At 41.9% G+C, this 27,831-nt stretch overlaps 1 protein-coding gene across 1 annotated transcript in view; it reads right to left on the bottom strand.

Annotated features, from left to right (window-relative positions):
- LOC110524404 (ephrin type-B receptor 1) overlaps window positions 1–27,083 on the bottom strand; it is a 208,988-nt gene extending 181,905 nt beyond the window's left edge. Inside the window, exon 1 of the mRNA XM_021604004.3 lies at window positions 26,786–27,083. Within this exon, the coding sequence (XP_021459679.2) occupies window positions 26,786–26,843 (58 nt within the window). The 5' untranslated portion in view covers window positions 26,844–27,083. The remainder of the gene's footprint in view (window positions 1–26,785) is intronic.
- Window positions 27,084–27,831: the final 748 nt, after the last annotated feature.

Below are 27,831 nucleotides of genomic sequence, written 5' to 3'. Positions count from 1 at the left end.
AACTACTGGAAGAACACTAGTTTTTTTTGCAAAAATAAAATATGGGTGAAGTACGCAATAATTTCCTTTATTTTTCAGCATTAGACCAGCCTAATTCTTACTTAAACCATAGTTTTGTGGTTAATAGGCTACATTACACATTCTGTTAACATCTGACTCCAGAGTGATCTGTCCTTGCAATTGGTAGTCTATGACAGTGGACAACTAAGTAACTTTAGTTGAGTAAACTATATTTTTCTTAAGGGTAGCTTTAGTGTATTTTAACTTCTTCCAGTGTAAAGTAATTGGTAGCTTGGTAAACTATATTTTCTGAGTAGCTTCCCCAACACTGGTTATAGCATTGTTAGGCCATGGCATGACTAGACTGTACCCGCTTCATTGTGACTTTGTCTAAGGTTGTCTGTCATAATGCAGCTGCACTAAACTATACTCAGAATCATCCTGACACTCATATTCCCCTCAGGTTGAGTTCCACTACAGTACATGTCCTGAGCAACAGACTATGTTTACCTACTGTAGCCCTGCCACTCTCTAGACGAAGGACTCTTCAAGGGCACGCAAGATGGAACTCAAACCCTGGAAACATTAACTGCTGGATAAGATAATACTTCCACGTGTAATTATTCTAATAGAATGAAGTGAAAGATCTAACATGTGTAAATGGGTCAGGTTGTAAATTCCATTCTATGCTTGTTTGTTAATTTCTTTGTTTTTATCCTCACAGGTATTATTCTCCCAACACAGTGGTTTATCTCCACCAAACATGACCTCAGCAAAAACAACATTATCTAACAGAGGCAGCCAGTGAAAATACATGTTTTGGGAAAAGCTTAGGAGATTAACTAACCACCTCTGCCCTTTACTGAGTAGAAGTCTGGTGCTGTAATTCCCCACCTGAATGTCAGTGGTATAACAGACATACATCACCTGCCTTAGCCAGGAGTTATTGGCACATTAACCTTTAGACGGTGTGAATATTCCAACCCCCCAAAATCTCAAATTCTCACTAAATCTGAATGCTACAGGAGTGTTTAACGTTTTTTTTTTTTTTTACAGTTTACTGACTTAAAGCAGAAGCAGGACTATTTACTTTGGAAGCAGGCCAAGCCAGAAGAGACAGGGATGTGGAGCAGAACATAACAGAGAACATCGTTCTAAACTAAACCAGGATAAGAACCTGGGGCGGGTGTGTGATCTTCTCTCTTATCATGACCCTGAAAGTTTGCTTCAGACTGCTTTCTAATATCTGTTCTATCTCCTTATGTACGGTTATGATAGGTTCCATGTGATTTTACTCAAGTATTATTTTTAATATACAGTGGAAATATATCCGGAAGAAATGGAAGCCATTGGAGCAAAAAGTGCAATTTGAGTATTTGGAATTCAATTTGAGCAAACTGACCCCTGTTTCTGTACAGCTATATTTTTGCTACAGTTATTTCTCTCGGTAGGGGTGACTGCCTTCTATTGCTGTTCAATTCACTGTACCAGTAACATGTCTATTGTTATTACATCAATGGCTATTTCATTGATTAAGCCATTTACCAACAGCAGTCCCCCTTCTCCTAGTATGACGGTGGTATTGAATGGAAAAATAATATAATTAACTGTGACAAAGACAGGTTTCCTGTACAGCAGTCATGAGCAAAGTTCCTTTAGAGTGCAGCAGCGCATGAAGGATTTTGCTGTGCTTTTCCTCACATGCTCCCCTGTGACCCCTCGCGTGGCGATTAATTCATTCTCCCTGAGCAACACCTTCTTGCTGATACAGCAATCTTTTCCCCCCACTTCAACAGCGATCTGCAGATGGTGTTTTAAATGACCTGCAAGTCCCGGTATCTTGTCTCTCGTTGTTAGGAGTGAAACTCGGGGCATTGAGGGAATGGTGGTAACTACCGGAATAAATTGGTGAACACACTTTGTCCCTTTAAACATTCACTGCACACGCAGCTCAGGTGCATCGAGCGTGCTACTTCTCACTAAAACAGAAATAATGAAGGGTTTTAAGTGCGGCCATACACTATTCATGACATACAAACTCCCTATTTCTCTCATCAGATCATCAACCAACCTGCACCACTCCTCACAGGAACACCTGTATGGCTAATTAGCCTGGTTTGGCATTGGCTTTTCAGTGTATTTCTATAGGCCAGGGGTATTCAACTCTTACCCTACGAGGTCCGGAGCCTGCTGGTTTTCTGTTCTACCTGATAATTAATTGCACCCACCTGATGTCCCGGGTCTAAATCAGTCCCTGATTAGAGGTGAACAATGAAAAAACACAGTGGAACTGGCTTCGAGGTCCAAGGTTGAGTTTGTGAGCTATAGGCTATGGTAACATTGAAACATTGTGTCAAGTAAAGTGATTCTCTTTATGTGTCCTGTGATCTATGTCTGACTTACCCTATGCTCTTATAAAAAAGATTTCCAAAAGGGTTCTTTGCGGAGAGATAGGTTTCTACTAAGAACCTTTTTGATCTGAAGAACCCCTTTTGGAAGACAAGGGTTATTTGTAAGGCAAAGGATTCTACCTAAAACCTTTAACATCCTAAGAACTGTTTTTGAAAGAAGGGGTCTGATGATTCTTTAGAGGGCAATAAAAATGATTTGGAAGGCAAGACGGGTTCTACATAGAATCATATCATATTTCCCAATTTTCAGAATTGTTTGTTTTAATATCTGTTTTTGCATGTTGAGTTGAAGTCGTAAGTTTACATACACCTTAGCCAAATACATTTAAACTCAGTTTCACAACTCCTGACATTTAATCCCAGTAAAAATTCCCTGTCTTAGGTCAGTTAGGATCACCACTTTATTTTAAAAATGTGAAATGTCAGAATAATAGTAGAGAGAATGATTTATTTCATATTTGATTTCTTTCATCACATTCCCAGTGGGTTAGACGTTTACATACACTCAATTAGTATTTGGTAGCATTGCCTTTATTTAAAGTGTTTAACTTGGATCAAACGTTTCGGGTAGCCTTTCACAAGCTTCCCAAAATAAATTGGGTGAATTTTGGCCCATTCCTCCTGACAGACCTGGTGTAACTGAGTCAGGTTTGTAGGCCTCCTTGCTCGCACACGCTTTTTCAGTTCTGCCCACAAATGTTCTATAGGATTGAGGTCAGGGCTTTGTGATGGCCACTCCAATACCTTGACTTTGTTGTCCTTAAGCCATTTTGCCACAACTTTGGAAGTATGCTTGGGGTCAATGTCCATTTGGAAGACCCATTTGCGACCAAGCTTTAACTTCCTGACTGATATCTTGAGATGTTACTTCAATATATCCACATAATATTTCTGCCTCAGGATGCCATCTATTTTGTGAAGTGCACCAGTCCCTCCTGCAGCAAAGCACCCCCACAACATGATGCTGCCACCCCTGTGCTTCATGGTTGGGATGGTGTTCTTCAGCTTGCAAGCCTCCCCTTTTTCCTCCAAATACAGATGGTAATTAAGGCCAAACAGTTCCATTTTTGTTTCATCAGACCAGAGGACATTTCTCCAAAAAGTACGATCTTTGTCCCCATGTGCAGTTGCAAACAGTCTGGCTTTTTTATGGCGGTTTTGGAGCCGTTCAGGTTATGTCAATATAGGACTCGTTTTACTGTGGATATAGATACTTTTGTACCTGTTTCCTCCAGCATCTTCACAAGGTCCTTTGCTGTTGTTCTGGGATTGATTTGCACTTTTCGCACCAAAGTACGTTCATCTCTAGGAGACAGAACACATCTCCTTCCGGAGCAGTATGACGGCTGCGTGGTCCCATGGGTTTTATACTTGCATACTATTGTTTGTACAGAGGAATGTGGTACCTTCAGGCGTTTGGAAATTGCTCCCAAGGATGACCCAGACTTGTGGAGGTCTACAATTTTTTCCCGGAGGTCTTGGCTGATTTCTTTTGATTTTCCCATGATGTCAAGCAAAGAGGCACTAAGTTTGAAGGTAGGCCTTGCAATACACCCACAGGTACACCTCCAATTGACTCTAATTATGTCAATTAGCCTACCAGAAGCTTCTAAAGCCATGACATTATTTTCTGGAATTGTCCAAGCTGTTTAAAGGCACAGTCAACTTAGTATAAGTAAACTTCTGACCCACTGGAATTGTGATATAGTGAAATAATCTGTCAGTATATAATTGTTGGAAAAATTACGGTAGATGTCCTAACCGACCTGCCAAAACTGTAGTTTGATAACAAGACATTTGTGGAGTGGTTGAAAAACTAGTTTTAATGACTCCAACCTAAGTGTATGTAAACTTCCGACTTCAACTGTACATTGATTGACTGATTGATTCATTCTTCGAAACAAATCCAATCTGTTAGTATTTGTACTTATTGCACCCGTTACTGAGATGGTTGTTCCAGTTTGAGGTCATCTCAGTATTCAATCTTCCATACCCTGGCAGTCATTCTGAATGCAGGTTGCAGGAGCAAAACAATCTACTTGTTGGATATCCTAACTCTGGCTGGATTCCAATAGGAATTAAATATCACTTTGCAAGCTAGCAGTGTGACTTGCAGGTCTGAATTGGCCTTTAAACCAAGAGTTTCCTAACATTACTGTGTTAGGGTATAACTGGGCTCTCAAAGAAAAGCCTTATGATGTATGTAAATAATTGAATTTTAAAGGCTAATAAGACTGGTGGAACTGTTCATAGAGATTTCTGGGAAGAACCTTTAGATGATGAAATGGTTCTTGGTAGAACTCTTCACAGGGGGTTCTAGGCAGAACCCTTCAGAATGGTTCTAGGTAGAATCATATACTGAGGGTTCTATGAAGAACCCTACATACAGTTTTTTTTGGAGAACCCTCTGCTACCCAGCACCAAAAAGGGTTCCCCTATGGGGACAAACTGATGAAACCTATATGGTTCTACTTAGCAACCTTTTTTTCTGAGAGTGTAGGCTACAAGTGGGCCTACTAGGTTTCCAAAGAACTAATGATGAAAAGCAATTCTAATGGAGAACAAGCCCTTACTATGGAAGTACTTCATCAAACAACACTCTATGCTCTAAGCACAGAAAGCAGAGAGTACTTCAACACCACATATGGAAAACCCCAAAGCTATAATTTCAGTGTTGTTTGAATAAGAAACAAAGAGAGAAAGAGAGAAAATGGTGTTTATGACAGATATGGGAATTGAGGTTGTTGGCAGACATGCATCTCTGTGGTCAGTGGGAGAATCTTAGTGGATGAGGGTACTGCTTATAGAGTGTTGTGTGAGGTGCTGGAGATAGAAGTGGTGAAATGGCCCCGGGCCTGTGGTACATTTTTCTCCTGGGCTCCCAAAGGCTCCGGCCCAGAAAGCTATAGCACACAGACAACCAGTCTCCCTGACTTTCTCTCTCTCCCTTTACTTACCCACTCTTTCTTTAGATCTCTCCTTCACTTTCTCTCCACACAGAAAGTCTGTGAAATAACTTGATGGAAGTAAGACAAGGTTGAATTCAACCACCGGGACAACAATGAGGTTAGTATTGTAAATGTGCCTCAAAAGAGAGCCTGACAAAAAAGTAATAAGCACTTGATTACACTAAAATGTGTGTGTTTTGGATAATGTGTTGCATGAATAATCTTTTCCTGAACTCAAGATAATTTGACTTTCCTTAAATGTAGGTTTGGTGCCCAAATGGTTTGGAAATCCTATGGAATCATTATTTAGTACACACTTTTGGGTGTTCCCAATTACATTTTGGGGCTCCCGAGAGGCACAGTGGTCTAAGGCACTGCATCTCAGTGCTAGAGCCAACACTACAGACCCTGGTTTGATTCCAGGCTATATCACAACCAGCCGTGATTGGGAGTCCCCTTGGGCGGCGCACAATTGGCCCAGCGTAGTCTGGGTTAGGGTTCGGCAGGCCGTCATTGTAAATAAGAATTTGTTCTTAACGGACTTGCCTAGTTAAATAAAAGGTAAAATAAAAACATTCCCAAAACATAATCCCTAGATTTCAGAACAACAGGAAAGAGGAGATTACCCTCTATGGGGGCCCCACACATATACGGCGTACTGAAATACAATATCTATTCTATCCGTCTGAGGCCAGGTACTGAGCATGCCTTTGTATTGCTTGAACTTCAGTGACTCAAATAGACTGAAACATCATTCCAGCTACTCCTAATAACAGGCCTGGTTGTGCTGGTGTGAAAGCTGTGAAACTTTATCTGGGAGCCATGGTAAACACAGGTTTATATGTTGTAATCCCTGATCATTTGGAACTCAGGGGCCTCCTTCTCACTCTCTCTGAACCCCTTTAGGGGTGGCTCTGGGCGACAGGGCCCATACGGATAGGTTCGCCCAGGGCCCTGGCCACAGCCCTGAGCCGATTACCTCTTAAGCTTCTTTTGGCAAGTTGGGACAATAGAGTTAAAGCTGTGGAGCCTTTAAACAGGCTCTGGATAACTGCTCTGACTGAGCTGATCCACTCTCACACATTCCAGGAGTGACCTTCCACCCTCAGAACATCAAGCCTCTTAAAACCACCACCATCAGGTGGCTGAAAGATGGCCAGTGGGTAGGCTGGGGAAAAGTCTCACTGGACTGTTAGCCATCAGCTGCTAGCCTGGCCAGTGTGTACTAATCCACTCACACCCTGGGACCTTGCTCTTTACTACATGGCTTGACTTCCCTTCCGTATGAATGGTGCAGTAATACAACACAATCATTAGGTGAGTCTGTTACAGGAGGTAGTAACGTTGGTGATATCTGGATTACTAGAGTGAAGGTTGGTATTTGTTGGGTGCCATTCTCTGTAGCTCTGCTTTTCAGAGAAGGGAACAATCAACACAGTCGATAAGTAACAAACTACTACAACAGACAAATTCAGAGACCAATTTGCAGCCCCAAAAAACAAATGTAAATTTCAAAAAAACACATGTAAATAGATTTTTCAATGCCACCTGCAATCAAGCACTTATTTATCCTGTGTGTGTACCTTCAAGATAACAAATAGAATCCCAATCAGGTACTCCAAAGATGATCATCCGACATCAGTAACATTCACAATTTAGTGCTTTGTGCAGCATATCTACAATAAAGTGATTGCACTCTTGTCTTTTTTGTCTGTCTGATAATGCGTTCATTTTCTCATTGGTCCGTAGGGTACATTCATTTGCTCGATTAGGTTTAATGAATAATAAATACATGATAATTATTTCAATGTTATTTCCAATCCTGGTAAACAGGCACACAAGCTATGCCACTTGAGAAGAGGTTAATCTGTACAAAGCCATACTCTCTCTAAATGGCACAGATGATGCTAGAATGCATTTAGCTGTTTGCTGTTTTCTGCTTTCTTGTTCCATTCTCTGGATGAATCGCATCCTGTTCATGCCTATATGGGGGAACTGATGCATTCCGCAAACATGCATTCTGGATTGTTCTACCAGGAATTGGAGTTTGGGTAAGGACAGCACTGTCTGTAAACCACACAAAGTGTCACTTTGACAGGAACAGAGCTCGTCACCCGTCCCCATGGGTACTCACTCAACCACAAACTGAGGCTGTGTGTGTGTGTGTGGCGGGGGGGGGGGGGGGGGGGGGGGGGGGGGGTAGCCAGCAACATAAATCTAACATGATTGAACAGGGGGAGTAGGAAAAAAGGAGGGCACCTCCCTCTGAGGGCAAGCAAGTCAAGCGAGGGTGACAGATTTTAGCAGCCTGTGTCTGCTTGCTCCGACACACACACTTGACTTCCTCCCACAAGAGTTCCTCTTTCATAAGGATCAGGCCACAGGGTAGAGTAGGAGGACTGCACTGCAGCAGCAGCCTCAGCGGCAGAGACACAACCGTAGAGTCCATGTGACAGTGCTCGGCGTCAGCCCACAGCCTCCACAACTAAACACACCGCACCATCTGATACACAGAGCACACAGCTTCTCTAATACCACAGTAGTCCAATAGTACTGCTATTGGAGAAATAATTCAAAGAATCCTATACTGCTTCTGTGGGAAGATGGACAGGAAGACGGGAGGCAGAAAGTCTGACTGGTCCAATGCTATATTATCTCTCCCTATCTACCTAGTCCTTTCACAGTCCACCACTCTCCCTTTCTCTCTCTGTCAACTCCACTCTCCAGTTCTGTCCATCTCCCTTCCTCCTGCCATGGGTTCCCGTCATCCCCACCTTAAACCCTTCCATGGTGAAAAGGGACACTCGTTTTAATAGCTTTTTGCTAAGATTCCATCTCTGTCCATTTTCCCCTCTTCTCCCCAAAACAGTGCCCTCCATTTCATTCAACAGCCTGGTGAGATGGCTGGAATTGCTTTCACTTACCAGGGGCTCCCCAAAGTTCAGCAGCATCTTAATGAAAGTCCAGGGAGGCCAGGTACTGAAGCAATCTGTGATGGGTTTTTGCCAGGCAAAGCAAATTGCTTTCCGTTGTCCCAGGTAATTGCCCTGATCTCAAATAATCCTCCTGGATTGAAAAGGGGAAAGAATCCTTGTATGTATGTTTGTGTTTTGGAAATTAGAAATTAAAGACAGATTAGGAAACTAGAGGAAAGTAAATAGAGAAAGCGGGAAAATATTGTGTAGTGTGTATGTACGCACACGTAATAAGCAAGCAAACAATTGAAACAATAATTTCAATAATCTAATTGAAACAATTAGAGAAGAACACAAGGGCACAACGTAACCCTCATTTTGTGCAAACAGTCCAGTAGTAAGAAAACGGGCACAATTACCTTCCATGTAGCCACTGGGCCTGAGACGTGTTTATCATCAGAATAGGTGCTGTAGATGTACAAACACAGCATCCCTTAACAGTGGGCTGAATGGAGTCATTTCCCCTCTGGCTTTTAGTTTCTGGTCGCTCTGCTTGCAGACACCATTGAGCTCCATGACCACAGGGGAAGGACTGCGCTGGCAGTTCAGCATGCTGGGACCGTGGCCAAGGAGCTATGTTTTATTGGCTGTAATAGCTTCCTCCCGGCAGACAGCTGGCTAAGGGAGTGTGTGTGTGTGTGTGTGTCATTAGTTACGTGTACAAGGGTTAGGGAGAAAAATTACAGTGGGTGTGTTTAGGGGAAAAATGTAATATATGTCACTGATGACTGGGAAGGCAAGACTCTTGTTGCCATAGATTTTGTAAATGGCCTTTCTGATTGAAGGGCCTATCCCCTCACATCTGTGTAAATCAGAAGGGTTGGGCATCCTGCCAGAGACGTGTCTGTCCAGTGATATAAACCTGACTGAGCTCTTCACAGAGACTACACAGCCACTGTCACTCACTGAGCTCCAACAAAATAGTCACAGATTTACAGATGCATACATCCATACAGCACAAACACATTGCCCAAAAGTACAAGCATACTGCACACCTACCCCAAACAAACTGCAAACACAATTGCTAATGCAAACACATTCATACTGTATCTCATACACAAACCAACACATTCAGAGAAAGTGAGTGAGTGAGTGAGTGAGTGAGTGAGTGAGTGAGTGTTTTAGGGGTTTCATAATTTTTGAAAAGATTGTTGAAATGAAATCCGTGTTGGTTTTTACTGCTTGTCTTGGGTCCAACAGCATAAAATGTGCTAGATATTTTAGGTCTGTGGAACTTAGCTCTTTTGCTCGTCTCCTGCTATACGCTATTCCAGTCAAAAAAATGAGAGCAGCACACTTCTTGCTACTTGCTAAGTTTTTTTTAAACATATTGATGGATTTTTTTAAACAACTTTTTAGTTTTTCTTCTCTTCTGATTAGACACACTAAAAGGTATTCTGAGTTATCACTCAATAAATGTGGAGAAAGTGTGAAACCAGATAAGGATATATTCAGTGACCTTTGACAATGAGGTTGAATTAGTCAAAATGTGCTTAACAGCGGTCATGGAGAAGGTTTTGTAAAAAGGTCACCATTGGTTTGATTTACGTGCTTGTTAAGAACCAATGAAGTGCTGAGGCTACATTAACAGAGCTTGTAGTTACTGGATACTTTGTCTGTCAATCACATCCTGGTAGGGGAGAAGACACTAGGTCAAATCTTATTCCTTTTTGCTGGAGTACAAAAATCTGATTTCTTTCATATCTAATACGTAATAGTAGCGACTGTAACTAAAAGTTGGTAAAGAAAGTAGAGTGTCAGTCAGTTGTCAGTTGATACATGGTCCTGTATGGCTCAGTTGGTAGAGCATGGCGCTTACAACGCCAGGGTTGTGGGTTTGACTCCCTGAGGCCACCCATATGTAAAATGGATGCACACATGACTAAGTCGCTTGGGATAAAAGCATATATTGTTTGTATTCTTTGATGTGTCCTGTCACAGAGAATTCACTCTCTCTGACTGTGAGGAGAAAGGAAATGATGGATGCTTGTCATCCCTGATCACAGCCTCACATAACTGGAAAGTTCCAAATTCAATACTTTTCTCCCTCGTCCATATCCATGGTAGTATGCTGGAAAATGTGCTAAAAAGCAACATAACAAACCTGGGGGCTGAAAACTGTCTGCACGTCCAGAATAAGCACCAAATCCACCGCAGCTAATGAGCAATGTAATAGCCATTTCTAAAAAATACTCAAACACTGGCCTGACCTCAATAAGGAGAGAGGGAACTGAAAAAAAGAGGGGTCGCAAAAATAAGCAGTTTAACGAGGAAAAGACAGAATACATTCTTGCTCCATGGACAGAGACAGGAGGACAGAGTCAGGTGTTGCAAAAACGTGTGAGACTGTCACGACTTCTGCCGAAGTCGATGCCTCTCCTTGTTCGGGCGGTGTTCGGCGGTCGACGTCGCCGGTCTTCCAGCCATTGCCGATCCATTTTTCATTTGTTTTGTCTCGTTTTCCCACACACCTGGTTCTCATTTCCCTCATTATGTGTTGTGTATTTAACACTCTGTTTCCCCCATGTCTTTGTGTGGTACTGTTATTTCGGGTTTTCATGTATGCGCACGTTAGGCTGGTTGCGCTGGGTTATGTTCAACCCGTATTTATATTTCGTGTTCGTTTGTGCAGTGTGTTTTTGGTTCGTCAAATAAAAGGCTCCAGTTTGCTACCAAATATCTGCTCTCCTGCACCTGACTTCCTACAGCCCTTCACGCATACCTTGACAGAGACTGCACACTCTTCGTGCCTCATCCTCTTTTAATCAACCTCTCTCTCTCCCTCCTTCCTTCCTTTTCTCTTAAACTTGATCTTTCTCTGCCTGCTTTCCAAGAAAGATTTGTCACCAGAGCTGGCCTTAGAACTGCTCCTGTGATGTAAGGCATGGGTTGCATTAGGGTGGGTGCTGTATAGTCAACCATTCACGCTGGGTTACAGAGAGTAGGCTACATACACACAGTTTCAATTACCAACGGTGTGGCACCAAGACCAGGCTTTGTGGAATCTAGCTCCGACTATGTCAATTCGCCCAAAGTCAATATTCAATTATGAAACGCTCATCTTGTACCTATGTTTTTCCTCTGTAGTTGCGTTTGATTAACGTATGGATTTTAGCTAACAAAGAACGGTATGCAACTACAGAGGCCAAACATACTGTCGGTACAAAGTGGGCGCTTCCTAATTAAAAACATTTTAAGTATTGACCTTCGAGAATCGGAGCTGGTTGGAGCTAGATTCCACAAAGCCTGGTCTTGGTTGGTGAAGTTATTCAGAAACTTCCTTCAACATGGAGTAGAGTTTAGTACGTTACCTAACCCCTAACCTAAACCTAACCTTAACCACAAACCCTAACTCCTATAACTCTAATTTTAACCCTAATTGTAACCCTAACCCTAAATTTAAAATAGCCTTTTTACTTGTGTCCCCACTTGTCCGAATTTTCCTTGTTTTACTATCCTTGTGAAGACATCTTAGAAGATTTCTTCAAAAACACACACACTAAACACCTCCATTATCACAGAGGGGCATCCACTTAAGTTATTTGCCATGCTTTTAGGTTTCCACAATCCTCCCCCTCTTTTTGGTTGCCTTTCACCATCTGTCTTCCCTGGTGGGATAATCCTCCTGAAACATCCGTTATACTTGCTTATGGAGCCATACGCCCAGAGAGAGAGACTCCTTAGGTGGCTGGCACACTGCCTGCCCTTAAATACAGTACCTGCTCTTCCACTAATAATTCCCCATTATGTCAGCTAATGCTCCTGTGTCAGTGACCAGGGAACAGATGAAGCAAGAACCTGGGAGGAGTAATGTCCCTTCTTGCTGCAAGGGAGAGGGTCCAGACCTTATACAGACCTCATTAAATGTGATTTGATATACAGTAGTACATGGGCAAATCTGAGGCCCATTTCCTCAACCAACTCACAGTGTTTAGTGGTTGTGAAAAGGCCCTTGATGTCTGGTGGTGCATTTGACATTCAGAAAAAGCAATGTCTGTCTTTGTCTCTGACTCTGTGGGAGAGCTATTTTGTTTTAAAATACTGTGTGAAATGAAGCGTAATTGAATTTTTTTTCATAAAATATAACGCATTAGTATTCTGTAATAAACACCACATTCAAACATTTCTAAAGGAGCCCACATCATGCCTGCTGTGTAGCATGCTGGTGGCAGTTGGCAATCACTGCTTACCCAGCATATTAATAAGTCTAAAAAATACCAAAAAGAAGAAAAAAAACTGACGTTGCCTTATGTTAGAAACAAAGAACCCTTTCTTCAAAATGCCCATTTGCCTTTTTTCTTCAAACACAATCATCTATTTCTAAAATTAAAGCCATCAAATTCTGTTCGTTATGTAAATTGCAAAGGGAGGTTGGGTGGTTCAGCTCTTCAGAATGCTTTTGTCTCTACTTGTGTTTTCAATTTTTCACTGCAGATAAACATCAGCTCCAAAGACACGTTCATGATCTCCTAGATGGTCTTTGTTTTGTATTGCTGTCAACTGCAGCAAAGCAAGGTGCACACTGACAAAAATAAGTCAGGGAAACAAAGTAGGCTTCCGTCTATAATTCCACACACTAACTTGGTGTCGTTTGCTCTTGGGCGTACAATCAAGACAGCTCAACTCTTCTAACCAGGTTTTTACACAACATCATGCAGTGGAGGTTTAAGTGATAGAGTAAGTGCTCAAACCCTTGGTTAAGTTACAGCCAGCACCATCTAGCCCAAGATCATGCTTTTGTAGCACAGACCTCTCCTCATCAATAATAACTAATGTCACACATGATTATAAGCAGGAAGCAGTGCCCATGATGAGGTCAGCTGTCAGGTAAATTAGTAATGACAGGACTATAATGAACATGTATTAAACATGAAATGACAAGTGATGTTGCACGTAGAGGGGCAGGGCGGTGTGCTTCTGCACGTCTGTCAATCCATTTTCAACATTGATGTGATATCTATCCTTGAGGGAATTTAATTGAATCTGATGTTGTTAAATCAACCTTGACAACAAGGTAATTGCGACCCCAATATCTTCCCTATTCCTCACTGATCACCTAGTGCCCAAACAGTCAAATCACCCTATTGCCTTGAGGATTTGCAGTAGGATAAGAAATGCATCAAAGATTGGGCTGTTAATTCATGTGTTTAATGTGCAGATGTCTGTCTTCTCCTGTGTTGTTCCATACACAGACTGATAAGAGACATCAACAACATGCCAGAATTCTCTCTCTCTCAAGTCAAAATAAGTACACTCCTGAGGTCATAAACACAAGACAAAGCGTATAAGGCTGTAACAGGGATCTAAAATGGCCGCTCAGGAAGATTCACGAGGTACGTAACAGCTTTATGGCATTGTTTCCTGGGTATAAAAAGGAAATAAGGGCTGCAACTTCGATGCACATATTAAAATAATGAGGCTGTGAATCAGGAGGGAAGGAACTGGGAGGCAGAGTGAGTCCATCTTTTCACACCCACAGGGTCCCTATCCTTACAAGACATGCATGCTGAAAATCTCATGATCAGCATAATTTGCCACCAAACAGTGATGAACAAGCATTTCATTCCTATTCATCTACATTATTAGACATCTGAATGAAACAGTCAAAGACAAAACTACAGAGTGGCCCTCCACTAGCACCTGGATAGACTCTCACCCGGATGGGAACACTTTGACACATTGATTCCATACATCACCTGCCAAAGGAAATCATTTCATAAATGTACAGTTCTATTTATGTCCCTTTTCTGCTTGTTCTATTGGGACGCAAGCATACGTGTATATCCAACAGGACTGAGCAGCGCCAGAAAGTTACTTCTCAAGGGGAACGTCTGACTTGGTCTACACCAGGCTTTGCATCACAAGTTGCTGAACCCTCTCTTTTCCCCACTAGGCTGGCCCTGCTGCCCAGATTGACAGCCAGTCTAACTATGCTGCTCACTCCAGTAAAAAGGACAGAAGGAAGGCACAGAAGGAGAGGGCTGTTGCCTTCTCTTTTTTTAAGTATTGCTGCATCTTAACAATCAATAGCTAATTACCTGAAAAAAGGGGAAGGGCAGGATCATTACCAACTGTGTCACGCCATCACCTGCCTGTCCACATTCCTACACTTTTTCCCCCTTGTTCAAACTTTTCCTCCCTCAGTTTCTACCTTAAACCTTCTGTCCCTTGCTTTCTCTCATTACTATGGGAGAGGAGATGGGCATGCAGAACAGAGAACACCACAGATAGAATATGAGAACAGAACAGTGCCTGAACAGTCCTGAAAAGCAGCCAAGCAAATTCTGCTGTATAATGTGCTCTGGAAGGCTCCTACTTTCTGTTTTATGGCACTTGCAGATACACACAGATAGTCACATGGACATCCACATAGCAAGGCATAATGTGACCTATGACCCTTGTGGACCAAGATTAGCGTGGCATTAGAGATGAGGTGCCCCTGTCTTGAAGGGTGCCTCTAGAGAAAGGACAGAAATAAGATGTTATGAAACACCGATGTATTTAGACAAGAGTGAGAGAGAGACAGCACTCGACCTCACCCTACTAGAATCAAGTCAAATGTCTACTGTTTGCAGATGATCTGGTGCTTCTGTCACTAACCAAGGAGGGCCAACAGCAGCACCTAGATCTTATGCACAGATTCTGGTCACAGTAAATCTCAGTAAGACAAAAAAGGTCCAGTCACCAGGATCACAAATACAAATTCAAAATTCCTAGAGCACACAAAAAAACTATACATACCTCGGCCTAAACATCAGCGCCACAGGTAACTTCCACAAAGCTGTGAACGAACTGAGAGACAAGGCAAGAAGGGCATTCTATACCATCAAAAAGAACATACAATTTGACAGACCAATTAGGATCTGGTTAAAAATACTTGAATCAGTTATAGAACCCATTGCCCTTTATGGTTGTGAGGTCTGGGGTCCGCTCGCCAACCAAGAATTTACAAAATGGGACAAACGTAAAACACCAAATAATGCATGCAGAGCAGAATTAGGCCGATAGCCGCTAATGATCAAAATCCAGAAAAGAGACGTTAAATTCTACAACCACCTAAAATGAAGCGATTACCAAACCTTCCATAACAAAGCCATCACCTATAGAGAGATAAACCTGGAGAACAGTCCCCTCAGCAAGCTGGTCCTGGGGCTCTGTTCACAAACACAAACACACCCCACAGAGCGCCCGGACAGCAACACAATTAGACCCAACCAAATCATGATAAAACAAAGAGATAATTATTTCCAGTGTGTCAAGTAATTAACAAAAAACAGAGCAAACTAGAATGCTATTTGGCCCGAAAACAGAGAGTGGCAGAATACCTGACCACTGTGACTGACCCACACTTTAAGGAAAGCTTCAACTATGTACAGACTCAGCGAACGTAGGTAGCCTTGCTATTGAGAAAGGCCACCATAGGCAGACCTGGCTCTCAAGAGAAGACAGGCTATGTGCACACTGCCCACAAAATGAGGTGGAATCTGAGATGCAAACTGAGCTGCACTTCCTAACCTCCTGCCAAATGTATTTTCATATTTCCCTCAGACTACACAGATCCACAAAGAATTCAAAAAACAAACCTAATTTTGATAAACTCCCATATTTACTGGGTGAAATACCACAGTGTGCCATCGCAGCAGCAAGATGTGTGACCTGTTGCCGCAAGAAAAGGACAACCAGTGAAGAACAAACACCATTGTCAATACAACCCATATTTATGTTTATTTATTTTCCCTTTTGTACTATTTGCATATTGTTTGCACACTGTATATAGACATAAGATGACATTTGAATTGTCTTTATTATTTTGGAAATTCTGTGAGTGTAATGTTAACTGTACATTTTTATTGTTTACTTCACTTTTGTTTATTATCTACTTCACTTGCTTTGACAATGTTAACATGTGTTTCCCATGCCAATAAAGCCCTTGAATTGAATTGAGAGAGAGAGAGAGCGAGCGAGCGAGCAAGAATAAATACACTTAGCTGACCCAGCAACTCACCTACCTACATAATCTGCTCCTGCCTTTTCTCCTTCCTCCTTTGGCCTAACACTCTGCTCTCTTGTCCCTTTGTAAACAAGGCTATTGACTCATAATCCATGTAATAACGGAATGCTTAAAAAACACAAAGCTAAGACCATAATCATATACATTCAAACTTCAAGCACAATATCAAAACCAATTAGTATTTTAGCTGGGGGGGCTGTGAGGCGCACAGAGAGCTCTGCTTCGCCTATCACCAGGAGCTGCTGCTGATGACTTTAATTACCAGGAGAGTGAATGAATGGCGCACACACAGAGAGACAGAGAGACTAATGCCTCACATAATAAGAGAAACAACCCCAATCGAAATGGCATCTGGAAAAACTACTTTGAAAAACTATATGAAAATCCAGAATACCAGAAATTAACCGAGACTCAGACCAAATTGGTTGAAAAAAAAAAATGGAAATGGAAAAACAAATTAAAATAAAGACCAACAAAACCCATGAAATACCCATCACACTAACAGAGCTGAAAGAGAAAATCAAACCCTTCAAGTGTGGTAAAGCCTGTGGGACAGACAGTATCTGCAGTGCCATGCTGAAGAAAAGCAGCCCTAAGCTGTAGGAAGCCATACTCTACAGTAGCTCTTAAATCTGGTGCTGAATGTAGGATACTTTCCACAAATATGGAATAAAGGCATAATAACACCCATATTCAAGGCAAATATATGACCATAATAATTATCACGGTATCTGCGTGACCAGTAATTTAGGGAAGGTTTTCTTGCAGCATAATAAAATACGAGAATACAGACTTTCCTCAACAAAAACAGTGTTTTACAAATGTTCATATTCATCCTCTCCAGCACCACCCCAACATCAACATGTGTGAAAATTAAGGGGTGATAAGTATTTCCAATGGCATCATCAATCAATTAGTAGACAATAATCACACTTTGCACACAGATGATGTCATTGGAAACATTTATCTTCCTCTTCAAAAAATAGATACGCGCAATTTTCACATACGTTGATGTTGGCGTGTTGCTGGAGATGATGAATATGGTGAAATGTCCCTTTAAGTCCAAGTCAAATTGGCTTCCTACCGAAATAAAGAACATCTGACCACATATACACCCTTATCAATCCACCAAGGGTAAAATAATTTCCTGCTTTATTGACTTCCATCTGGCATAAAGGACTCTTCCTGAAACTCATCCAAGTGAAATTGGAGGAAGAACCTGAGGTTATTAAATCAAAGTACAATGAAAATACATGTAAAAATCAAAGAGGCAAGGGGTCACCCAGGGCAGCAAATCTCAGCCCAACATCGTTAAATATCTTTATTGATGAATTTTCAAGACAGTTGGAGCTCCTGGGCTTCTCCTAGACAACAAGAAATTAAGCTCTTTCTCTATGCAAATGACCTGGTCTTGTTGTCTCCAACAGAACAGAGGTTACAGTATAGCCTGTCAGTGTTAGATGCCTACTGGCAAAACTGGGCACTGACAGTTAGCATTAGCAAAACAAAAATTATGATCTTCCAAAAGTATGTGGACACCTGCTCGTCAAAAATCTCATTCCAAAATCATGGGCATTAATATGGAGTTGGTCCCCTATAATAGCCTCCACTCTTCTGGGAAGTCTTTCCACTAGATGTTGTAAATTGCTGTGGGGACTTGCTTCCATTCAGCCAGAAAAGCATAAGTGAGGTTGGGCACTGATGTTGGGCGATTAGGCCTGGCTCGCAGTCAGCGTTTGTATTTATTAGGGATCCCCATTAGTTCCTGCCAAGGCAGCAGCTACTCTTCCTGGAGTCCAAACACACCAATGCACCCACATTACTTGTGTAACCGATGTGAAATGGCTAGCTAGTTAGCGGTGGTGCGGGCTAATAGCGTTTCAATCTGTGACGTCACTCGCTCTGAGACCTGAAGTAGTTGTTCCCTTTGCTCTGCAAGGGCCGTGGCTTTTGTGGAGCGATGGGTAACAATGCTTTGTGGGTGTGCAGAGGGTCCCTGGTTCGAGCCCGGTGAGGGGATGGACTAAAGTTATACTGTTACACTTGTAAAACAAGAGATAAAACCGTGAACTATGTTTGTACTGAATGAGCTAAAGATAAAACAGTACACCACCACATATCCACAACACAAAATGCTCAATACCACCATCCAACAATATCACAATGTGTGTGTATACATGTATCTGTACCTTTGTGTGCGTCTCTTCACAGTCCCGGTTGTTACATAAGGTTATTTTTCCCTGCATTTAAAATCTGATTCTACTGCTTGCAGTAGAAAGTTGTAAGCACAGAATCGTCTAGAATGTAATTGTATGCGGTAGCGTTAAGATTTCCCTTCACTGGAACTAAGGGGCCTAGCCCAAACCATGAAAAACAGCCCCAGACCATTATTCCTCCTCCACCCAACTTTACAGTTGGCACTAAGCATTGGGGCAGGTAGCATTCTCCTGGCATCCGCCAAGGCGGATTGTCCGTAGCGACTGCTAGGATGGTGAAGTGTGATTCATTACTGCAGAGAACGCGTTTCCACTGCTCCAGAGTCCAATGGCTGCGAGCTTTACACCACTCCACGCTTGGCATTGCGCATGGTGAACTTAGGCTTGTGTGCGGCTGCTCGGCCATGAAAATCCACTTCATGAAGCTCCCGATGAACAGTTCCTGTGTTGCTGTTGCTTCCAGAGGCAATTTTGAGCTCGGTAGTGTGAGTATTGCAACTGAGGACAGACGATTTTCAGAACTCTGCAGTCCCGTTCTGTGAGCTTGTGTGGCCTACCACTTCGCGGCTGAGCCGTTGTTGCTCCTCAACGTTTCCACTTCACAATAACATCACTTACAGTTGACCGGGGCAGCTCTAGCAGGGCAGAAATTTGATGAACTGACTTGTTGGAAAGGCAGCATCCTATGACAGTGCAATGTTGAAAGTCACTGAGCTCTTCAGCAAGACCATTCTACAGTCAATGTTTGTCTATGAAGATTGCATGGCGGTGTGCTCAATTTTATACATCTGTCAGCAACGAGTGTGGCTGAAAAAGCCAAATCCACTCATTTGAAGGGGTGTCCACTTTTGTATGTTTTTAGTGTATATTTTTTTCCATGAGCATTATATTTACTATTTTAATTGCTATCACTGTTGTTTTCATATTTTATGTGTATCACTTTACTTTGGCGACATTGACCTTGTCCTTCATGTCAATAAAGCATATTGAATATGAATTGAGTTTAATATTAATTGAATATGAGAGAGAGGAAACAGGCCCTGGAGCAGGTCCACGCAGACATAACAATGATTCTTTGTACGGACATGTACCCTTATGCTAACCACACTCTTTCCAATGGAAACCAGGCCTAGGGCCCTCTTTCATTAGGGGAGGAAGTGAGGGGCCCCCAATGCCACCCTAGCACCGCCACCACCCTTCACTCAGTAACTTACATACTCCACATCCTTCACTAACTCACTACCTCTTTCATTCTCTCCTCTCTATCCCTTTTCTAACAGCCAACACCACAATTATTTTTCTACCTAATCCTCTCGCTTCCCATATCCTTCTTCTTAGACCATTGGTGAAGGGTTTGAGTTTTTCAGAGAGAGTTAAGATAAGGCAGGCCTGGAAGTTAGAGGCTGCATTAACATGCTAGGGGATATGGTCAATTTATTTAAGGCTTGGCAATAATGAATGTCTTAAAACACAGGGTGATAGAGGGACCATGAGAGAAAAGGGGAAAATTAGTACAATAGAAACAGACAGTTAGTGGGAGAAATATGTGGATACAACGAAAGGGAAAAGGGTGGGGGGGGGGGGGGGGGGGTGAATAGAGCAAAATATGGAAAGAGAAATGAAGAAAGATGACAAGGAAAATACTCATTAAAACACAGTGCTGATTAGAACAGAGCAGTTGAATGTTTGGGATTTGGTCTCAGTCTGAATTCAGAGGACAGTTGAAATATTCACACAATTAGCTGTGCATAGAGAATGAAAGAAGAGCACGGAGGGAGAGAGAAGATAACTGAATACCTAATGGTATGGTAAGAAGAGAATGAAGTGAAGCAGAGAGCAGCACACCGGCTGTTGTAAGGTTGTGAGAGGAATGATCTGGACTCTAATCATCACTATAACGTTGTTTCCCTTAAACAGATTCTTGTTTAAATGACTTAATCGCCCATTTCATTAGGCAGCAATTTACCCGCAATAGACCCTGCTTTCAATTAGGGCACTGAGAGGCTGGGTTAGAGGAAGTCCTGCTGAAGGATTGGCCTGATTGGCCACACCATACCCAATGTAGGGCAAAGCCAAAGCATGGGGCAGCTCATTAATAAGGCCAAGGCAATTCACTAATTGGCATTGTTTATGGATAGCTGTGGATATTTCTTGACAATGCCTGCCTTAACATGGGTCATCTCATTCATGGGGCCTGGCCACTAATAGGCGAGCTAAGCAGTCCTCTATCGGGGCTGGCCTATAGATGAAGCGGATGCTAATCTACAGGACTGTTTAGCTAGAACAGACAAACATGTTCCGGGATTTTTCTGATGGCATTGAGGAGTTTATCACATCTATCACCGGCTTCATAAATCCCAGTTTTCTTGAACGCACTGAAGTCAGAAGTCTGAGATTTGAGTTCCCAGTTGTTTTGAACATGGCATTAATGCCCAGAGGGAGACAGCAGTGTATTATTCCATTTGAGTCAGGAACCAAAATTCCTCCGTAGGTGTTCGATTTCACTTACCGGCATGTCAACTGAGCCAGGATCACAGTCAAATGGATTGGGACGTAGGTCCCAAAGTGCCCTTCCAGGCGTTGGAGGTGAGTAGTCATCACTGTGTGGGACACTTACTGATGCACAGCTGAGGGAAGGGGGCATGGTTCACTTTTGAAAGACTCTCTCCAAAAATAATCATCTCCTCTGAATCCACTGATTTGGTCACAATGCTCTTGTATTTCCACTGCATGCTTGGGTTCAGTTCGTTCAGTTTCCAAAATATGCAAGGAGACATTTTCTTTTCATTACACAGAAACTCAACCAAGTCTGTTTTTTTTTTTTACATCCATTGTGAATGACAACAGTTCCTCTCTCAATGCGAAAAATCTTTCCAATACTCCCCCTCGATAACCACCAGGCCTCGGTGTGAAAAAGAACATTGTCATGCTCTGATCCCATATCTACACATAGTTTTGCGAACAGGTGTGCACAGTGGATGTGGTTTGATGTAATTTACAATCGAAGTTACCTGCTGCAGTATATTTCTGATTTCTGCGCTCAGCTCTTTTGCCGCGAGTTGCTCTCGGTGTATCATACAATGCGTCCATATGGCAGAGGGAGACCCATTCATAACTAGAGTGCAGAGACCTGCCCCATCTATGCAAAAGCCCACCATTTGATCCCATGGAATCTGTTCTTCATCAATATAGCCACGCAGCACACTGAACATCCCCTGTGCCGTTTCATGCTCGGGAATCCTGAGACAGAATAATATGTACTCGTGAATAGCATCCCCTGACATGTAAAGTGAACAAAAGTCAATGCATGGACATCTCGGCCCTCACAGCTAACGTCCATTTGGAGAGCATAAGCTGGAGAGTTTGAGTCGTTCAGTCAGAGTTCTCTCTTGATTGCTAGCAATAGCATGAATTCTTCATTTTACAGTGTTATCTGACAAAGCTATTGATGTGAGTTTGTGCGTCTTTCTCCCTACCCATTGTTTTCACCATATCAGTTGCATCCAGTAATATCAAAGTCTCTGCAATAGTGTGTGGTTTCATAGCGTAGCAGGCTTAGCCATTCACCGTGGGAATGATTCAAGTGCAACGGTCAAAGTGAGGCTTTTTCCCATAATATAAGGGCGCTCTCTAGTTGAATTGTATCTTTTAGATTTGAATTTTTTTTTATTTAGATTGTTAAGGTTAACCACATTACAATGATTGAGATATAATGGCGATATTATAATTTATACATTTTTTGTATATATCTATTTTCTCCAGGATTTTGTCAATTCTCCCAGGACCCCATTTTCACAACCCCTAGTTTGGGAACCGCTGTCCTTTAGCGAGGAGGTCAGAGACCTGTCAGTGTGGTGACATGACAACAAATTCTCCCTCAACATGATTAAGACAAAAGGAGCTGATCGTGGACTACAGGAATCGGAGGGCCAAGTACGCCCCCATCCACATCGACAGGGCTGTAGTGGAGCAGGTCGAGAGCTTCAAGCTCCTCTGTGTCCACGTCACATATGGTCCAAACCAGTGGGAGGCTCATCCGAGGAGGACCATCCTCAGTGAATTTCATAAAAATCTAAATAGTGAAACATTTTAAAAAGTTATATATTTAGATAAAACGATACTAAATATGTTCACATCCTTTTCAGATAAAACTATACTACATATATTCACGTCACCAAATAATTTATAAAAACACATTGTTTTGAAATGAAGGTCTACAGTAGCCTCCGCAGCACTCTAATGTAGTGCGATGGTATAGCACGAGGACAGCTAGCTTCTGTCCTCCTCTGCGTAAATTGACTTCAAACCAAAACCTAGGAGGCTCATGGTTCTCACCCTCTTCCATAGACTTACACAGTAATTATGACAACTTCTGGAGGACGTCCTCCAACTTATCAGTGCTCTTGCAGCATGAACTTACATGTTGTCCACCCAATCAAAGGATCAGAGAATGAATCTAGCACTGAAAGCACAAGCTACAGCTAGCTAGCACTACAGTGCCTAAAATGTGTTGAGTAGTTGACAAAGAAAAATAATCATTGAACCATTTTGAACAAATTAATATCTTCCAAAAGTAAGGAGCAGAAAAAGAGAGATATTTCTTAGCATATTTGTTTTCACTTACTTAGCTAGTGATGAATTCCGCTAGCTAGTTTAGCCTACTCAAACACCCAGCTCAAACAAACAGAGGGAAGCTATGTTAGATAGCTAGTTATGGCTTTCCAACACTGGAACTCTTCAGAGTCAAGGTAAGCTTTTGGTTTTATTAATTTATTGCTACTGGGGCTGCCGGTGTAACTGCTAAACTGATTGCTGCCGACTACACTGTAGCGGGTTTACTAATGTGTTAGTTCTAGTAACTATGCTGCCTATGACATGACAACAATGTAGACTGTGTGTAGAGGTTAGTGGCCATGATATGAAGGTTTGGCTTGGAAAGGTTTGTTCGCCTGGTCACAGACAGCTGATGTGTTGTGCACTGAAGTCCACAAGTGGAGGGAAAAGGTGAGAGGAGGAGAGCGCATAGATAGATGCAAGAAGGAATTAGAAATACAACAGGCTGTTTTTATGTGTTTGGCATAAAAGTGCTGTTTGCTTGTGATCAGGGGTGTATTCATTGCAGTGATTCTGTTGAAAAAAATGTATTGAATTGAGGCAAACGGAATGGGTATAAATGAATTTATCCAATAGAAACTATTGTTTGCAACTGTTGGACTAATGGTTACACCCTAGATCAGCTAGACACAGGCAAAAGTGTGCAAGACGATATTGAATGTGTCACTGTCTGATTACTCAAAATTCTCTAGACCTGTGCACCTACATTGTAAACTTTTATTCAAAAGCTAGGTTGTAGCAACCTCATGATGGGTACAGAATTTTTTTTTTGGATCATGTAGTAAGCCTAAACCTATCCATATTACATTGAGCTGAGTGACTGTAATATGACTGACAGTCATCCAATATGCTGTAATAGAAATAAGGCCATGTTAATTAAAAAACATTATCATCCTCCATCTTAAACGGTACAGACTGCCACTGGTCCAAACACATCAACACTAGGCTTGGGTGGTATCCAGATTTTCAAATCATCATACCGTTCTTCTCTTGTTATTAGGATTTACGTTATTACCAGCATAGCATACAGGGGCAGGCGAAAAACGCAAGACGCTCCCATTGGGCTTCTATAACCAGAATGCTAACAACATTTGCACAAACTAATAGCAAAATCACGTAGATGCTGTTAGCTAAATGCTAACGAGCGAAACTAACAAACTAATTGCAAAGACTCATACATTCAAGCATAGCTACAGTAGTAGCTACCGAATCTCATTTTCGGGGGTTGTGGACATTTCCAATCGAAAGTGAAAGACAGAAATTGTGCAAATGAAGAAAGTTGTGATGCATGCTTTTCTGAAGGAAGAGCAGCATGGGTTAATGGAGCACCGGATAGAAGAACAAACGCTAACAGAGAAATAATGTCAACTGTAGAAATATCTCATCCAGAGCTCTTTCACTTCTGGTAGAATACCGTTATAAGATATATGATGGCAAACATTTAGTAGTGAATTGCATACAAGTGTAACTTCATCACCTCATGTGCGCAGCACAACAGTGACTCGCCATGGACTCACAAACTCCCACTTTCTCCCGTTGTGCTATTTACAAACAAACGCGTGACTGGTTCAACTGTTCTGGGGAACTACGGTAAACTTCATAATGTAAAATGATGTGACAGGTGAAATGAAGAACGCAATCTGCTTGATCTTGTAGCGCTTTTTGGACTCATCACATAAGCTCTGCTACTGTTTATGATCTGTCACTTTAGTCCTAGTTATATGTACATATCTACCTACCTACCTCAATTACCTCGTACCCCTGCACATCGACTCGTTACTAGTACCCAGTGTATATAGAAAAGCTATCGTTACTCATTGTGTATTTATTATTACCACGTTCTTTACTTTTCTATTATTTCTCTATTTTCTTTCTCTCCGCATTGTTGGGAATGGACCATAAGTAACCATTTCACGGTTAGTCTACACCTGTTGTTTACGAAGCACGTGGCGAATAAAATGTAATTTGATTTTATTAGCCAGGTTATTGTCACGGCCAGGCAAAGGGTGAGGGTCCTCACTATATGACCAGTCACCCCTAGTCCACATATTATGGGGATTTGTAGCTTTATTCGTTTTTATTTTATACTTGTTTTCGTTTTTACTGTCTTGCTGTAAAGTGTCCTTGAGTTTCTTGAGAGCGCTTTAAATCCCATGTATTTTTATACCAAGTACAGGTTAAATAGGTAACCATTTTGCCTTTCCAAAACCTTGTTACCTGCCCTGACATATTGTATCTTATCATCACCAACAAGCTGGTCAAATCAAAGATGAAACATTTGATACAGTTTTTTTTTTTACATGGTGTATCTCAGTGCATTGATCTACAAGAAACCTCAGTAAGAAAACATGAAACAAGGGCATTCGATCAACTGACTGTCATTGCGTTCCCCACTGACGCACGTTGGCTAGGCTATTCATCGCAGCCATGGCGGAGGACGCGTTATGCATCGCGTCTGGGGATATGATAGCAATACACCTCGTGACACCAGCCAACCTGTGGATTCTGTCCGAGTAACCTATTCAAAAATATACATACAAACAAAATCCACCTTTTAAATATTTTGTCGAAACCGGAGAGAAAAATGGACATGAGAGGAACAAACCTCCCTACAGAACTTCTCATTATTATATCGAACAAACAGCATTTCGGAGAGACCTTGACCTTCTCTATAGCTTATATAGAGGGACAGTTTCACATCAAGTAAAAATAGATTCAATGAAGTCATAATGTATGGAGGTTTAGGAGGCAATGGCAAAATAAATTAGTATAGGTTCTCTACCTGTCACCTTATATCTAAAACATGACCTGAAAGGAATATTCTGTGGCGCACTGACTGACTGTATACACCAGGGTGCCGGGGACTGGGTGTCGCAGGCTTCCCTCATCTCCTCCACTAGCCTATATGTTTGGGAGGTAATGTCCTATCAAATAATATTGGTGTAAATAATTGGGGAATTAGGCCTATGTATAGTTGAATTTGTATTTAATTGTCCAGCGGCATTAAATGATTGGAAGAAATCGTGGAATATCTTAATTGAAGCAATTAACCTAATGCAGCGTTTAGGTATTGTCCGAAACTCGGGAATTTCGGACTTGCTAACCTAGAATAAAGAGCCGGAGCCCGAGTTCCACACATGGGAGGTATCAGAATCAACCAATAGGAAGCTCTACACAAATAACATACGTTCCTTTCAACTCGGAGGTCCCAAGTTTCGACGCGACATAAACGCGTCATAAAGCAACGATGATATATATATATATAATATTAATCAATAATACATTGATTCAATGCTCATCATGTAGTCTAATTATTGAAGGTATATTATTGAAGGGAATACATGACCCAAAACTGCACATCCACCATCGTAGTGGCAGTGGTACACCCACTCTCGACCCTGGGTACCTCTGCCTGAATCAATCAGACAGGCGCCACGGAACCAGTTCCAAAGTTATCCCATCCAAGATCCTAATTACTTTCCATACCTTTAGAAACGAATACATCCATGCGCTTACAATAACACTGTTAATGCACCATATTGCGTTCACATACGTGAACACATAGCAATAGAATATCACAGCTAAAAAGAGAGAAACTCAAATAATTTACCTTCCACTGCGTAAACCGTAGTAATCACGCATAAAACCGCTAACAAATCCGCTGGCATGGCAAAGGTGGTCTGCCTTTCCTCTCCCCTTTAAAAAGGTGTAAACACAAATCCTTTAGCTGCCACAGAATAGTATTCCAGCAGTGCGTATGTTGAATCACATTTCAAACCGTACTGTACGCAGTGTATGAAAACCTACTAGGTTACTTGGAGGATGAGGCATGTAAGGGATAAGTGAAGCGGGATGAGAGATAGACCTTGCCCCCCCCCCCCCCCCCCGTTCCCTCAACAGCACTTCTCACACCCCTTTAACACCTCGTGACCAATCACGAAAAGAAGATAGTGCATCTCAAACCAATCGCAACAGAGCACCCGCTCAGATTCCTACTAACATTTTTAAACTACTGAAAAGTCCCCTGCTTTGCCATCCAATCGTACTGCAGGGAAAGAGCAACGACTAGTGGTCCAGATAAAGCATTGCATGCACAGCTTCACCTAATAGGTGTTTCTCATCAGATGAATTTCACTACGGCGATAATGTGATTGCATTTTACCATTTATTTATCATGCTATTCCATAAACCTAAGCAGTCCATGGTGTTTTATGGCTATACATAGTCACGAAAGCTATTTCCATAGCCCATGGTGATATACTGAATTGTCACCTGTAATATCTCTATTTGATGGGAATTAAACCCATCACATGCAGGACAACGACAGAATTAAAAAACGTATATCTGCCATCATTTACGATCGACCACCTAGTTTATTAAGTAGGCTCGTAGATTTATGAATGGTTTATGTTCTGCAGGAGCATATGGCAGATTTAAGAGTCTATTCTAACAACAGACAATTACTGTGTCATCATGGCACTGCATAACAACTTTTAACATGTGCCTTGAAGTGACACGGTAAGCCTATGAAATGGTTTGGATTGATGTCCTCTATACTAACACCTTGAAAGTAGTTTGTTGTGAATATGAATATTCATCGTGTTGCACTTCATTCACTGTACTTGGTGCTGTGTTCTAGAATCAAATATGGTAATA

This window comes from Oncorhynchus mykiss, chromosome 5, assembly GCF_057628025.1.
Source record: "Oncorhynchus mykiss isolate SJ-2025 chromosome 5, ASM5762802v1, whole genome shotgun sequence".
NCBI classification, from domain to species: domain Eukaryota; kingdom Metazoa; phylum Chordata; class Actinopteri; order Salmoniformes; family Salmonidae; genus Oncorhynchus; species Oncorhynchus mykiss.
This window is presented reverse-complemented; position numbering and strand designations above follow the sequence as displayed.